The sequence below is a fragment of the Salvia hispanica genome, chromosome 1, assembly GCF_023119035.1.
Source record: "Salvia hispanica cultivar TCC Black 2014 chromosome 1, UniMelb_Shisp_WGS_1.0, whole genome shotgun sequence".
NCBI classification, from domain to species: Eukaryota; Viridiplantae; Streptophyta; class Magnoliopsida; order Lamiales; family Lamiaceae; genus Salvia; species Salvia hispanica.
In genome coordinates this window covers 7,277,861-7,290,756 of record NC_062965.1, presented here as the reverse complement: position 1 = coordinate 7,290,756, position 12,896 = coordinate 7,277,861, and the positions used below count along the sequence as shown (strand labels likewise).

The following is a 12,896-nucleotide window of genomic DNA, read 5'->3' as shown; positions in this document are numbered from 1 at the left end:
CAAACCAAATATATTGGTTAACTGACCAAGGAAAACCCATGGTATCGTTATTGAACTGTTCTGGCTATGGGTTAGCATATTAACCAATCGGTTATAATTGAGTGATTATTCGATGAACCAGTCGGAACTGAAGAACAATGCATATGTTTATTTATATATTTATGTTGATAATATTATTACACTTTCTTAATATGATTTATTAGTATTGAGTCAAACATTTCGCACCAGGTTAAACTTGGCCTTGTATTGATGGACGAAGGGGTCCTAGGTTGAAAATGATTACCACATTATAAACCAAATCTTGAAAAAAGCCATACTCGATACAGTTAATTGGGTATAGTGAATAGACATAGCCACAGCCCTATATCACTTGAACGACCTTATTTTTCCAGAGTCCGCTGAAAACGCTATGTCATATGGAAGAAGGATATGTCGAACGATCGATATTTCTTAAAACTTGGGTTGTGAAGTAACAATTTTCTTCTCGTTTAATAAATATTGTGGACTAACTATGATCAATTCAAAGCTGAGAGTCATTGGTGGTGTTCGGTTGCCTAGATAAAACAATGGCAAGATATAATCTATGATTGACTTGTGAGATTCAATCTAATAAATCAAACACACTACATATTTAATCACGAGATATAAACTTGCAAACCGAACAACCGCATTATGGACTAAACATGATTAATTCAGACGGCTGAGCTTCAAAATTAGTTCATTGATTCAAGCACGCATCGTGATAATATATATACTTATAAAATTGAAGTTGTGAAATCACATAGAACAAACCATGTCATATGAGAAAGATAATTGTAGCAACCATGTACTACAACGCAAATAACTTTTGAGTAAATATCAATAACCAGCCTTGAATTTACATACAAATAACTTTAGGAAAATCCAGAACAAGTTAGCCTTCATTTTAAACTATTTACCTATAACACAATCTTCATGAAATACAAAAAAACATTCTATCGTGTAAATGAGTACAAGAACTATGTCTTAATTGGAACCTACTGATTCTTCTTTATCTTCAAATTGGAAGGGCGGGAAGCAGAAGATGGGGAGGATTCACCACCTAGGTCTGAAGATCTGAGTATAAACAGAAGCGTCTCGACTAGCATGGCCCCGACCAAACCAAGGATGCCTCCAGCAGCACTCTAAACAGTAAAGAAACGCAACATCAATTGCCATCAAGGAAGTATGCATACAGTCATAGAACACACAGAAGCTAGATTCGACTTGTTTTTCTCTTTAAAGTCCACAAACAATAATGAAAGTGCAGAACAAAACGTACCATTGGAGGACTTTTGCCAAACAGGGCTCGGAATGCTGCATACCCAACCAAGTATCCAGTAAACATTGTAACCACAACATGTAATCCTGTACGGTTATCACGATTAGTACTGGACAACAAGAAAATCACAGTTTTAAAATCCACATAGGAAGTGATATCAAATAGACATAATGAGAGAAGGGTTGAACTTAACCATTATGAATTAGTCAACTTCATACATAAGAAAGGCAAGCTACAGATAACTGCAATAAACATAACTCCAAAATCTAGAAAGAACAATCAGGCAAAAGTTTTGCTTCACTAATAAATTCAGAGAAACGCATAGAGAAATCAAATAGGGAGCAGGAAAAGCTCATGGTTTAAACATAAGAACTCTATGCTATTCCAGAAAATAGCCCCCACAAATTATGGGTAAATTGTGAGAGCAAAAGCAAAGCTTCATCAAGCATAATAGGTATAGACAACAGTATATCTGTTTCTTTATACTTATTGTGCATAAAAACCATTCCCTCAATCGCAAGGTAGTTGAGACGTTTCTTTTGATGATGTTTAAAGGTTAAAGCGAGAATAAACTATGAGAGGGAAAGAGGGAGTATAATATGAGGGAATAAAGTTTTTCGCCAAAAAATGAAATGACTCAACTACGCCTCGAAAAGGGATGTGATTCAACTACGGGAGTACTACATTTGTTCGAATTTGCCACGATTATCAGTTTGTCATATTTGGGGACTATTTGAAGAGTTTCCACATAAATTCTTAATGGAAACAACATAATTAAGTAATGTATCCAAGTTCAGCAGCTTTGATTTGAAGAGTTGATAACATAACGAAAATTGGAAAGAGAAGAAACGGATTACCGAAGCCTAATTGATCCTTATAAGAAGAAAAGGGCTCATTCACAGGCTTCTTGGGAGTAATGTCCTTCACCAATTCATCGTAGGCTTTCCTCTCAGCTGCTTCCTCCAGCTTTCTCAATCTCGCCTTCAGCTCCTCGCTCTATCAAATCAAATCAATCACCAAAACTCTAAATAAAATAACACAGACACAGAGACATTGGAGTAGTAAACACAGAATAGATGAATCCACCTTTTGGCGAGGCGTGGGGCTGGTGAAGATGAAATTAGAGCCGCCGAGGAGAGAGGATAAATGCGGTCTTGAATCTGATTCGGATCCGAGCCAGATCGATTTTAGGGATTGGTAAGGTGCGGACGATTGGAGGCTAAGCGAGGAAGAAAGGCGTCGGAGATCCTCCGATAGGTGTGAATCGGCGGAAGATGTGGTGAGGAAGGAGCGCATCTCATCGCTAATTGATATGATAAGGCCACCGCTGCCGCTAACGGCGGCGGCGGTGGTGGTTATCGGTGGCAGTTTGGCGGAAACGTCGTCGTTGGCCATAGTGTTTGAATAGAAATAAAGAGCACCGATAAAATAAATAATCAATTATATATGTGCATTTAATTTTTAAAATATTGAAAAGAGTGAACCATAAAAGGTCCCTGACTTTTCGACTTGTTGTACCGTTGACCCCTAATAAAAAAAAATCCCATTGCAGGGGTCTAACAAAAACTAAATTCACAAACCAGGTATTTTCGGACAATAACATCCCTAAGCCCTTGAAGGGTATTTTCGCCCATTTGTTGCACCGCCTCTGCATGTTCACTGCAACATGCAGTGATGCTGACAGACAGCCCCCAATGATGTGATGGAAATGTCAAATCTCTCATCTCTCTCACTTATACTTGTGCGACGTTTGGCTTCTCACACGCAGAATAGTGTGAAATTTTTTGTTTTACCTGAAATGAAATTTTTTTGTGATGAATAGATTGAGGGAAATATTAGAGAGGAAATAAATTAAATCACTTATTTTCACTCCCCTCCAATTCACTTTCACTTTTAGTCCCTCCATTCCCTCCATTCTCTCTCTCACAGACGTCATTCATCAATGCCGCCTAAACGAAAACGAACTGCTACCGGTGGAGCGTCCTCGTCCTCGTCGCGGCGGAAAAAGCCTCTGGCACCGCCGCCCTCGTCGTCGCGGCGGAAAAAGCATCCGTGCCCGCCGGCTAATCGATTTGGAAGCAGTTCACTCTACAAAAAATTAAACAGAACCACACTAACTCGAGTATGGGATGGCGATTCGTGGGGTTCACAACACGACGACGGAGAAAAAAAAACGGTAGACGAAGAAGGACGAAGAAGGAAGGAAGAAGAAAGGGGATGGAGAGAGATAATTTTATACATCACAAAATCACTTCGAATTTGAATTCAGTCGCGTCGCCTGAGTCATCTCTTACACACACCACCTAGTAGTCACTTCGTAGGGGTGCAGAGTGGCAGGTTTCATGGATAATCGGACGAAAGTGCCCTTCCAGCCATTTGGGCAATTTCGTCCGAAAAATGGCAAAATATGCAAGGTTTGTGAATTTAGTATTTGTTAGACCCCTGAAGTGGGAATTTTTTTTGTTAGGGGTCAACGGTGCAACAAGTCGAAAAGTCAGGGACCTTTTATGCAGTTCACTCTATTGAAAAAGAATGAAAAAAGTATTTGAAAACGCTGCGTTTTGTGTTTGAAGCAGCGGATCCGTAAAACCCTAGACTAAACCTGCAGAAAGAAGGGAGTTGAAGAAATTGGGGTCTCGCATCAATGGCGAATCGGCGTTGCTTTCAAACCCTAGCTCGATGTCTCCGATCGATCAGAACCCTAACCCCAATATCAGAAAGCCTAGCGCCTTACACCGCTCCCGCTCTCAGCCAAACACTCCCAAACTACATTTTCCTCAATAAATTTAACGTCTACCAAGTGCCCGCGCGGAGCTTCTGCTCGAGGCACAGTGGGAGTGAAGATGATGATTACGAAAGTGGAGAAGAAGAGGATTATAGTGAAAATGAAGAAGACATCGCTGATTTGTCTGCTGAGGAAAAAGAAAAAGAAGCAACTGAGATAGGCTACACGGTTCTCGGCCCGCTTCAGAAATCAGACAGGGTTTTCAAATTGTATGAGCCCGTTTTCGCAGTTGTTCAGGTGTGGATTTGATTCTGATAGGAAATTGTGGTAAAATTGACTCAATATTAATGTTTCTTCGTTTCAATTTTCATGTTTAGATTGGATCGCATCAATTCAAGGTGAGCAATGGGGATACCATTTACACAGAGAGGTTGAAGCACTGTGACATCAATGATAAGGTCTCTCATTTTCTTAAATATTCTATTGTTGGCTGTAGCTATTTGGCTGGTTTTGAATTGCTGGGAATTTATATTTCCTCTGTTATACTTGTTGATACAAAAGGCGACTCATTTATAACAAATTCAGCTAGGTTTACAATTTTCCACGGGGAGAAGCTATCAGTCTTTTATCTTATAACTCAACTTTAGCTTTAGTCCTACAAATAGGTGATTTATGTGTGTGAAATGAAGTTCATTTGACAATGGTGGTTGAACCCTTTTCAAAGCTCAAGGGGTTTTCTGATACTCATCTTGTGGTTGTTGGCTCCTTCAGTGGTTCGACTCATACTAATTTTCCTTGAAAGTAGTGCTAAAATTGCCTATGAAGTTCACATAGTTGGATTGTAATTTTATTCTCTTAGGGATATATAGGATAGTTATTAGTACAAAATACTACTATCTGTTATTTACCATTTACTTTGCTGGATTAACTAATCTTGAACTTTTTTATCATCTAATCCTTCAAATGCTGAAGTCATATGTTTTATCTATATATCCTTTCACATAAAGTAAACACCGTCTTATAGAACTTCATTACTCATTGTGAATCCAGCCATTAGGAATACTAATCAGTCCAGCAGCTCTGTTAACAATTTGTTTGTCTAGTTAGATATTATGTTGAATGGCTCTAGTTATGCAAAGATGTTGGACTGTTTTCATCTCTAACCTTTGTATTCTCATTTCATGCAGTTGGTCCTCAATAAGGTTCTTATGCTAGGTTCACAAACACAGACAATCATCGGTAGGCCAATTTTGCCTGAAGCAGCTGTTCATGCTGTTGTTGAGGAGCACGTAAGTTGCAACTTGTTTCTAGATTATATTATCTTCAGTTACAGTTTGCACAAGGGCGTGTGTCTAATGTCTATGACTTTCTTCCTGTGGCATATTAGGAAGGTATGGCTACACTTAAGAGAACACACACAAGCTTCACCCACTTAAGATCATCAAACATTCACTCTTCTTCTTTTCCAAGATAAGGGATTTGTAGTTCTAAGTCGCAGGGGACTAATAAGCTAGAAACTAGGTGAGCTAGCAAAGAATTGTACTGCTTCCTATCTCCATTCCTAATAATTTAAAACTATTTGGAAAAGCATCAAGTTAGTTGCTAGGCTTATATTTCTAGACATTGGATCACTTTGACAACTTGTGATTGAAGTTACGAGTAGGCATAATATGATCATATAATAACAATGAGATGATCTTTTAACAAGAAGTAAATTATTTTTCAATTTTAGTAAAGGATTTCTATTTTTTATGATGAAATAAAAGTTTATAACATTGTTTTCATTTGATTTTGGTATGCAGGCTCTAGACGCAAAGGTTATCATATTCAAGAAAAAGAGAAGAAAGAACTACAGAAGAACGAAAGGTCATCGCCAGGTAATTGAGATGAGATTATATGTTTCCTTTTTCTTAACCAATTATCATAGCCATGAAAGATGTGGTGCTATTCTATCTATCTGTAACTGGTCTCATGCTTTAGGAATTAACTAAACTAAGGATAACGGATATACAAGGGATCGAGAAGCCAGAAAATACTATGCCTCTGCCTCCTCCAAAGAAAGAGAAGGAAAAGGCAGAGAAGAAGGTGGCTATGGAAGCTTAAGAGGCACAGATGCTTGTCTAGTGCTTTCAAGATCCATTTTTTCCAAGAGCTCAAGCCTGATATACTATCAGTTTCCTAATGTGACCTTTACATTCTCAGAGTTTAGGTCTCTTCCCTTCCTGTCCCGATACTTCTTCCTTGTTAATCCATGATTCTGCGCTCATGTTGTGGTTCTTTTAACTCCAAAAACTATGGGTAGACATTAGACTATGTTCATTGATATATTTTCTAAAAATAAAGCATAGATATATTGTTTTACAACATTTTATCGTTATAATATACAGGCCTACTTGTGATAATACTACAAATCACATGTTAAAGACCATTTTTAGTAAATCCAACCTTTATGTAGAGTTAATATATCAAAGCCATTTTTTGACATGGCAAAGATTGATAAATGTGTATTAAAAAGTACATACAGCCATCTTTTCTGTTACAAGCATTAATTCGCATAATTAAGAATTGATTTAAATATCTATGTTAGTGGAGTAGGTTTTAGATTTAAAATTGCATGAGTAAATTTAAATTAATTCGAACAGAGTGAAATTTTGGTTAAATTAATTCTATCAAAGTTAAAAAAGTGATTCCTTGTAAATTTATGCCTTTTGGAATGGTTATTGTTTTCCTCATCTAATAATATATGACTTCAAAAAAATTGAACAGCCTGGTTTGTAGAGCCAATAGAAAATAGTGCAACTTTAATGTATTTATTTAAATTTTCATCTAACAAAGAAAATCGTTTGACAATAAGAAAATAAACCTGTGAGAAAGATGAAAGTTTGGAATAAGAAAGAACAGAGATTGGAAGAGAAAGGGTGGAATCGTGGATTGGGTTTCACAAATTATGAATTGTTTTAGAGATACAGAATTCGAAAGTAAGGCGAATTCGTTTCTATGAAAATTGATTACTCAAAATTTACTAAGTTTCCCAAGCGACCCAATTGAATTTCTAACTTAAATAAGATAATTTATACTAGTATATTAAAAAGAGAATTTTATTTATTTATTTTGAATCCAAGAAAAACCTTATCCTCTCATTCACTCCACAAGCAGTCACACAGTCACGCAGCCAGTGGTGAATCTCCGATGGCAGCCCTCCGCTTAACTCCATCTCTCCCTTTCAACTTAAACAAACAACAACCCAAATCCCCCCAATTCTACCCACATCTCAACCCGCATTGGCCCAGCAGCAGCCGCGGCAGCCTCCGGGGATCGGTGCACGCCTACAAAGTGGTGATCGAGCAGGGCGACAAGCTGACCGAGGTGGAAGTCGACGAGGACGAGACCATCCTGTCGCGCGCCCTCGACGTCGGCCTGGACGTGCCGCACGACTGCAAGCTGGGCGTGTGCATGACCTGCCCGGCCAAGCTCGTATCCGGGAAGGTCGATCAGAGCGAAGGCATGCTCAGCGACGACGTCATCGACCGCGGATACGCCCTCACCTGCGCCGCCTACCCTCGCTCCGATTGCCACATCAAGATCATCCCCGAGGAGGAACTGCTCTCTCTCCAGCTAGCCACTGCCAATGACTAGAACCTCCTCTCCTCTCTCATTTGTTTTGATAACATTTAAGTTGAGAACTTGAGTTTTATTATATGCATTTTCTATGTTTTTCTTGCTTCAATATAACTACTTTGTGCTTACTCAGAAAGTATTCATTCAAACTGAGTTGTGATATATGCAAAACTCAATCTTATTGCAGAACACAGAACCACACCACGAAGGTCATTTTTAGACAATACAGAGTTCATTCTTAGTGTGTTTTTAGGTCATGATAATAAACATGATCTAAGACATCCTAATTTCAAATTCGGATTTTATAAAATGACCTTAAAACAAACTAACAATGACTGGTTCGACAGTTTGGCACTATACATTAGTTCGACATTGACTATAACCCCATTCAAACTACTAACAAGTATCTATATATAAGATGAAGTGAATAAGAACAAGAAGAGGGCAAACAGAGAACCATACCCAATCAATGCAGATTTTGAGTTTTAGGAAGGAGGTGTTTAGGTAGCTTGAAGCTCCTCTGCTTGAGCTTCACCTTGACATCAACTCCACCAGCAATGATAGATTTCACCACAATCTGCAGCTTCCCTTCCACTCTCTCTCCCTTCCTCGGCGTGAACACCACGTTATGAATGTCATCGTCCAACGCCCTCTGCGCCAAGATCCTCCCCACGGCTGCACACGCGTCCTTGTTCTTGGTCGACCCAAGATCAAACTTCATGTCCTTGGAGATAGAATGCGCCACCACCACCACGTTGCTGGTGGCGCGGTGAACGATGCAGGCGCGAACTGAGCCCTTGGAGATGAACACGTCCAAGCAGAAAGGCTCGTGGTAGGGAGCTGTGAGCTGATTGAATGTTGGAGTCCTCTGCTTCTTGTTAGCAGTAATGCTGCTGCTTTCACGAATCAAATAAGACGAATTCTTGCTCAGCAACAATGCTTGTTTGCTCTCTTCACTCTTCTCTATCTCTCTCACACGATCCTTCTTCGAATGGGAAGCGTCTTCCTTGGCATCTTCCTTGCTGCTTCCCCCCCAATCTCTCTCGTTCCTCGCGGATTTCCTGCCATGGAAGTCGAATTTGTGCTCCTCGTACTCTTTAGAACCCCGGTCGAGCTTGTAGAACAACTTCCCGTGAATCCTCATATCCTCAATCTCGTCGAAATCAAGATCCTCTACGGCTTCACCTACGGAACCAACCACCCCGTTATCATCATCATCACGATCACTGAAACGCGACCTCATTCTCATTGCTGCAGCCTCACTGCTGCCTCTCCAAGCATCAGCTAAACCCGAAGACACGTTCCACGTCGAATCGTCGACGAGCTCGATTCTGCAGTCCTTGATGCCGTCCTCGCCGGTTTCTTGAAATAAAGGCGACAGATGGATTCTGTCGGTGACGGAACGTCTACTGTCATCATCAACAAATGTAGAGGCTCTTTGAGTAGAGAATCTGCCGTGCTGCGATGCTAGCAGAGAATTCGTCGTTGATCTCAAAAGAAAGACCCTTCTTACGGCCGCAAACGCCATTGCTGAACGCGATTCAGAGGTTTACTAACAGCCTATATTCTTGAATGGATTTTCCGCTGAGACATTTCGTCGAACAGTTGGTGCCCCATTACTTTTTTTTTGCAGTAAACTGCCTCCTAGTGATATCATATGGTGACTCAGGTTTCCGCCCAAAGGCTGCGGCTTAGACGCCGGCGACGGCGGTGAATTAGCTGTATAAACAGTCACCGGAGATTAAGAACAGATATTGCTATCTCGTTCACTTTTAAATGTGAAACCTCCTTTTAAAACGAATACTGAATTATACTGAAACTAATTACTATAATTCGCAATTAAATCATAAAATTTGATCAAATTTTATTAGTACCATGAAATTTGAAAACAAAATAATACATCACGAAATTTGAATTGTCATTGGTCCAATCCCCATATAAAACGATGAAATTTGAAAACAAATAATACATCACGAAATTTGAATTCTTTGAAATGGTTCAATCCGCATATAAAACGATGTCTTTGGTGATGCTTGATCGAACCTAGTTTATAGATTTTAACTACATTTGAATTACCTCCACATTAAAGAAAATGTAACTTGCAAACTCAGTTGTTGTTTATTATTGCAGCAATGACATTGTTTACACTAAAAATAACAAGATTGAGGTAGTATTAAAAATGTTATCAAAATGCATGTAATAAGCTGCATCAAGTAAGAAGATGGTTCCTAGTATTAGTAGTTCGTTATCGTTGGTTTCGTAGTTACTTTTCACAAACACCTAAAACTACCAAGTTTTTTCAACAATCAGAAAGATTAATACAGGCTGCCCTTCGTCAAGGTCAGTAATTAAAAGGATTAACACACCGATAAAAGCTACCATTAAAGGTTAGTGATTACAGACCGATTGCAAAATAAACATTTGGATTTGGATTGGTGGTTGTTGTCATCATCATATCAGTGGTCACCTTCCCAGTCATGTCGATCAGTAGTAAGCTTGCTGGTAAGCTGGTGCCATCCCGTTACTGTATCCGCCATACGCCGGGAAGCTCACGGGAGAGACAGGGTACGATCCGACGATGGTCGGAGGGGGGGCCTCCGGGGAGTATACATATGAGGGGCTTCTGCTACCATGCCCGTAGACGCCTGGCACCGCTGGGTATGCTGGGACTGCAGCGGGAGAATACTGGGTGTGTGACGGAGGAGACCTCACGTATGTTGGAGGAGAAGGGAACGACGAAACGTAGGCATTGGTTGAACGGCCGGCCTTGGCTGGAGGCATGGGCCCTCCGGTGCTGGCGCGTGTTCTCTTGGCTGCTGGGCTAGCTGGCTTCTTCTTCTCGATCTTGACCTTCTCTAATTGCTCGAGGCGCTTCTTCAGGTCTTGTGGTGGGAACTCGGCCTCGAGTTTGTATTCTTCAATGCACTTAAGAACGGCACGGATGGCTGATTGCTCCTTCTTTGCAGCCATATGCTGTTAGAAGAAATGGAGTTAAAGAACGACAAAAATTTTCATAAAAGATAAAGACAGAGTCGTACTCTGCCAATGCAGACGAACTTCCAAGTTAACAACGAATCTCACCGATGCACGGCCAGAATTGTTGGGGTCTTCCAAGATTGATGTGGCTGTCTTTTTTGCATCTTTCAGAAAAGCCTTCAATAGCGGGACAGGGGGGAATTTGTCAGCTAGACCGACTTCATATGTGAAGTGCACGGCGTCAACTTGTTGTCCCCTTCCAATCAATTCTTCAATCATATCTGCACAAGAGGTATCAAAGCACTGAGACACTACTTAAAGAATATCAAGGAACCTGATGTAATTTGAATGTGAAGTCAGGCTATATCAACGGACAGTAATTTTGTTCACCACATAATCTTAAGGTAAAAGTGATCCAAATACAAATCCGGGCATGCGAAAGCAAACAATTTCATGAATAAGATCCTGGTGCTCAAGCCAATGTGAAAGCAAACAATGTGACAGCAGGAGCTATGGGAATGTGATATATGTCATAACAGAAGGGACAATAAATCCAAAGAAAACAACAGTAGTCAAGAGTGATCAAGTAGAGGAAAACTAAGGATAGAACTCAATATTAAATCCCTCCCAAGTTTCTCAGCCATTCTGCTACCTGTTTAATGTATCTCGCTCGTCTATGCTATAAACAATTACACACCATAGGCAGATCATATAACAAGAGAGCCTCAGTCACATGACGGCCGGTAGTAAAACATTACGACAATTCTCAAAGACTGGTTTCTTGATATCAACCCTCACCTCCTCCTAAACATTGATTGTGCCATCTCAAACAGGTGCGCGACAACTACTAACTATGGTATAACCATATCCCTTCCCTGCTATACCAACAGACTAAGATATGTTTTTTCTCTAAAGAAACACTCAAATCTTCAGAAATATCACCATTTCCCCCAAATTTAAGCCCATGAGATCAAGTTAACTAAAAATCTTATTCACAATAGAAGCAAAGCCAAATTCTTAAATCAACTAGTACCCTCGCGTTCTACTCATCAACGATTGTTCCACTACATTACCGGACAAAAATCATGAAATGAGCAGCTATAACAACACAAGAAGAACCGATCGAAACAAAACTTTTTACCGGGCATCTTATCACCAAGGCCGAGAGAGACGGCGAGCTTCGGCATCTGCTTCCTCCACGCAGAGGCGACGACGAGTTTCCGGTACAAATCGACATCCGCCTCCTTCACAACACCGAATGTCACCAAATGCTGCAAAAAGGTGTGCACATCAGGCGTCTTCACATTCTCAATTCCACCTCTCTCCTCGAGGCTCTTCTTCCACGCCTCCGCTATCTCCTCCGCCTTCCCCTTGATGCTCGGCGTCACCAGCATCCTCTCCTTCCCCAGCACAGGATCCACCATCACCGGAATCAGCGACTCCAGCAGCAGCACGCACGCCCACCCCAAATCATAGCTATTGCTATTGCTATTGCTCGCCACCGGAAACACCTCGGAGATCGCCTCCAGCACGAATCGCGGCGGATCGACGCAGCTGGAGAGGGCTTTCGGCAGCTCCGACCGGAACAGCTCGATCTCCTTCTTCCGCGAGGTCACGAAGATCCAGAACTCCTTCGCCGCCATTCTGCGGCAGAAACCCCTCAATTTCATCAGCAAGCCCTCCGAATCGTCAACCTCCGCCTCCGCGTCCTCGCCGGAGAAGGAGATCGACATCTTCGTTGCCTGCTCGAGCGTCTCGTAGGCGATCGAGAGCGATCTCGAGATGGAGGACTCGCGCGATTCGAGCGCGTTGAGCGACTGCTGCGTCTCGTGAGAGAGGGCTTCCACCTTGGCCTTGAGCGCGTCGGATTTCCTTATGAGGTCCTGCTCGAGAGTGGTGAAGTGGTCGGAGAGCTCCTTCCAGAGGAGAGTGCAGCTCGTCATGAGTGAGGTCTGGCGCTGGAAATCGTCGAAACTCGGCGGGGGCTGAGTCGACTCGCCCGGATCGAGTAGCGAGCCCATGGCGAGAGATGGCGGATAAACAATTTGTCAGAGAAGTCGGTTCGTAACTAAATTAAACCCTAGGGAAATTCTAGAGAGAGAGAGGAGGAGTGAGAAAATGCTGGTGGTGAAGATAAAGTTAGTTAGGCAGAGAAAAAATTCTAACGCAGAGAGAGAGAGGGGGGCAAGTACGGAGACTACCGACGTGGCGGATTGTGAAGGTGACAGGTGTTAATTATCGGGTAAAACTAATGTGTTGAGCTGGTTGAGGCTAACG

The 12,896-nt window shown here is 41.4% G+C and overlaps 5 protein-coding genes across 5 annotated transcripts; 2 read left to right on the top strand and 3 right to left on the bottom strand.

Annotated features, from left to right (window-relative positions):
* Nucleotides 1–830: 830 nt before the first annotated feature.
* On the bottom strand, nt 831–2,716 carry LOC125217736. The gene is made up of 4 exons (XM_048119260.1): nt 2,387–2,716; nt 2,158–2,296; nt 1,301–1,386; nt 831–1,163 (listed from the first exon to the last, which is right to left on the bottom strand). The coding sequence occupies exons 1-4, from the start codon at nt 2,693–2,695 to the stop codon at nt 1,017–1,019; spliced, it is 681 nt and encodes a 226-aa protein (XP_047975217.1). The 5' UTR covers nt 2,696–2,716; the 3' UTR covers nt 831–1,016.
* A 117-nt stretch (nt 2,717–2,833) lies between these two features.
* LOC125217716 lies at nt 2,834–9,615 on the bottom strand. The gene is made up of 2 exons (XM_048119241.1): nt 8,106–9,615; nt 2,834–3,093 (listed from the first exon to the last, which is right to left on the bottom strand). The coding sequence occupies exon 1, from the start codon at nt 9,169–9,171 to the stop codon at nt 8,110–8,112; it is 1,062 nt and encodes a 353-aa protein (XP_047975198.1). The 5' UTR covers nt 9,172–9,615; the 3' UTR covers nt 2,834–3,093; nt 8,106–8,109.
* LOC125217725 (50S ribosomal protein L21, mitochondrial-like) lies at nt 3,868–6,389 on the top strand. Its single transcript, XM_048119252.1, has 5 exons — nt 3,868–4,322; nt 4,403–4,483; nt 5,213–5,314; nt 5,828–5,902; nt 6,006–6,389. The coding sequence occupies exons 1-5, from the start codon at nt 3,945–3,947 to the stop codon at nt 6,126–6,128; spliced, it is 759 nt and encodes a 252-aa protein (XP_047975209.1). The 5' UTR covers nt 3,868–3,944; the 3' UTR covers nt 6,129–6,389.
* On the top strand, nt 7,147–7,771 carry LOC125217745 (ferredoxin C 1, chloroplastic-like). The gene has a single exon (XM_048119270.1). The coding sequence runs from the start codon at nt 7,215–7,217 to the stop codon at nt 7,659–7,661; it is 447 nt and encodes a 148-aa protein (XP_047975227.1). The 5' UTR covers nt 7,147–7,214; the 3' UTR covers nt 7,662–7,771.
* Nucleotides 9,616–9,918: 303 nt separating the features above from the next.
* On the bottom strand, nt 9,919–12,762 carry LOC125222667 (FRIGIDA-like protein 4a). Its single transcript, XM_048125406.1, has 3 exons — nt 11,761–12,762; nt 10,725–10,900; nt 9,919–10,616 (listed from the first exon to the last, which is right to left on the bottom strand). Exons 1-3 carry the CDS (start codon nt 12,638–12,640, stop codon nt 10,128–10,130), a joined length of 1,545 nt encoding a protein of 514 aa, XP_047981363.1. The 5' UTR covers nt 12,641–12,762; the 3' UTR covers nt 9,919–10,127.
* Between the last annotated feature and the right edge of the window lie 134 nt (nt 12,763–12,896).